The 2500-nt window shown below is 33.0% G+C and overlaps 1 protein-coding gene across 1 annotated transcript in view; it reads left to right on the forward strand.

Annotated features, from left to right (window-relative positions):
• Positions 1–1283: 1283 nt before the first annotated feature.
• LOC135209145 (disheveled-associated activator of morphogenesis 1-A-like) overlaps positions 1284–2500 on the forward strand; it is a 20695-nt gene continuing 19478 nt past the window's right edge. Inside the window, exon 1 of the mRNA XM_064241805.1 lies at positions 1284–1454. Coding sequence (XP_064097875.1) covers positions 1284–1454 — 171 coding nt within the window. The remainder of the gene's footprint in view (positions 1455–2500) is intronic.

A 2500-nucleotide genomic window follows, 5' to 3' on the forward strand; every position in this document is an offset into this window, starting at 1 on the left:
AGAGAGAGAGAGAGAGAGAGAGAGAGGCAAGCTTAATACGTGCATCCAAGCTGGATATGACGAAGCGCTCCAAATGCTAGTCAACAAGAACACTGTCATTTCCTTGTCAAGTCTGTTTGTACGGAGATCGTTTTCGGTGGACTTCGGAATATTGCGAAGTCGAGTTAAACTTACTCCTCTGACTATCTGACTTATTTATTTTAAATAATGCAAAATTTCCTTCTCAACACAAAATTGGTAGTCTCATGAGTTTTGCATTGTTAATAACTTTTTTTTAATGTCTACATATCAGACTCCTGATCACTGGAAGCTGATTTGTCGAGTTCATTTAACAAATTTCAACACAATATCAATGACTACTATCCATAGGTGAAATGGCTCTGTGAATAATTTATATACCTGTATATTGTATTCAGATGCATCATTTTCAACGAAAACCTTTTAGAATTGCACACACTGAATGCTTATCATATATTTTCTATTTCGGTTTATCCTGAATTGCAGAATTAAGCTTCAAAGTGAGATTTTTGTGAGTTAGAAAATATTTTAATCTCCCCTTCCTATTTTATTTCTAAGGTAGCATCAGGGCATTTGACGTACATGAATAATATTTCCTTTAGCAATGTGATTAATGAATTTCTATTCAAGAAATTTCCTTAGTAATTTTTAAAATATGCACCTAACGGGGTCACCCCAATTTATGAAGTATTTAAAGATAACCCAATTTATCAAAAGGTCTGCAAAGGCACAATACAAAGAAATTTGATCACGCTGCTTATAAAGCAAAAGATAAGATCTGTACAAAAGGAAAAGATATAAATAAATAGTCTTATAATTTTACATAAAGATTTTTAAAGGTAACTAACTCTGTTCCATATTTTAAAACATATTAGAATATAAATTTTTAATATCATTAAACTATATACAAAAAGATATGACTACTTTTTAAAAGATACCCAACTTTATTTAAAGATCCGAAAAAGTTATCCCACGTCTATTTAAAACTATATCTCATTTTCATTAACTATGCATAAAAATACTACAAGTCTGCTACAGTAAAGATAACTAACTTTATTTGAAGATCTATGGAAATGACGAGACTCCTATTCAAATTAAAACTTTTAATTTCAGAGCGCATACACAGAACTTACACGACTTCATTCATTCGGCTAAAAGATAATAATGAAAGATAAGAACACGCATTTAGAAGATATTCAAAACCACACATTAAAGAGATGATCTCTCTCTCTCTCTCTCTCTCTCTCTCTCTCTCTCTCAAGAGGATGGAGATGTATTCCATCTGGCAGAGTTTAGGAAGTGTGCAACATGCCAGGCACATGAGAAATGATCTCTCCCTAGACTTGCATGAGACCAAGTTTTTCCGGAAGACGGACAGAAGAAGAGAGGAAGTGAAAGGAGAAGAAAGGGTCAGCCAAGACGATGAAAAGGAAGAGGTAGAGAAGTGTACAGAGGGAATAACCGCAAATGGAGAATGATGAAAATGACAACAGGAGGAAGATGGGAAGAGAAGAGAGTTGAGAAAAAAGAAGTGATGATAATGATGATGGGTAGGAAGAGGAAGAGGAATAGGAAGATGAAAAGAAGGAGGAGGAGGAGGAGGAGGAGTTAGAGTAAGGTAAGAATGGGTAAGGAAGAGTGGATGATAATGATGCGAGTGTTAGGAAACGAAGGAAGATGAAGACTTAAAAGAAACTTGATGGGATAGGCGGCGAAGAAATGTGACACTACAATAACAGTATTAACGTAACAAGGAAAGCGAGAGAAGCAGAGATGAACAGTAAGAGCAAAAGGAATAAGACAAGGAGAAGGAATACCTCGATAACCGAGTGGGAAATAAGTTGAACTAAAAAACAATAATAATAATAATAATAATAATAATAATAATAATAATAATAATAATAATAATAATAATAATAATAAAAATTAAAACCGAATTAAGAACAATTTAATGAATGAAAAAGAAATTAATCCATGAAACAGAACGTTTTGGGGACATACGTACATGCCACAAAAGAAGATAATGAAGGAGTATTAATCGAGTAAAAACGAAGAAATAAAAGAAAGCACATCAAACGCAAAACAGGAAATAAGAGTAAAGCACTAGAGGAAATTGAAATCCAAGACAGAAGAGCTGCTACAGAAAGACGCGGGAGAACAAGAGACACGAATTCTGCAGAAAGTGTCGCATATTGGAAATGGAAAGTTAATAAAGAAGAAGTCAAAAGATTAAACAGAGAAACACAAAGGAAACAGGAAAGAGGTGGAAAGGAGGTAAAAATCTAAGGGACAAAAAAGGTAAAGAGACGTTATAATGAAAAGACTGATATTTTTACAGACGCTTTTAAACAGATACAACAATAACATATTAATGCAGGACAGATATATACTCATTCATTATTAAACCTGAACAGGAATATACTCACTAAGTATTAGACCAGGACAGATATATATATATATATATATATATATATATATATAT

Source organism: Macrobrachium nipponense, chromosome 11, assembly GCF_015104395.2.
Source record: "Macrobrachium nipponense isolate FS-2020 chromosome 11, ASM1510439v2, whole genome shotgun sequence".
Lineage (NCBI taxonomy): Eukaryota > Metazoa > Arthropoda > Malacostraca > Decapoda > Palaemonidae > Macrobrachium > Macrobrachium nipponense.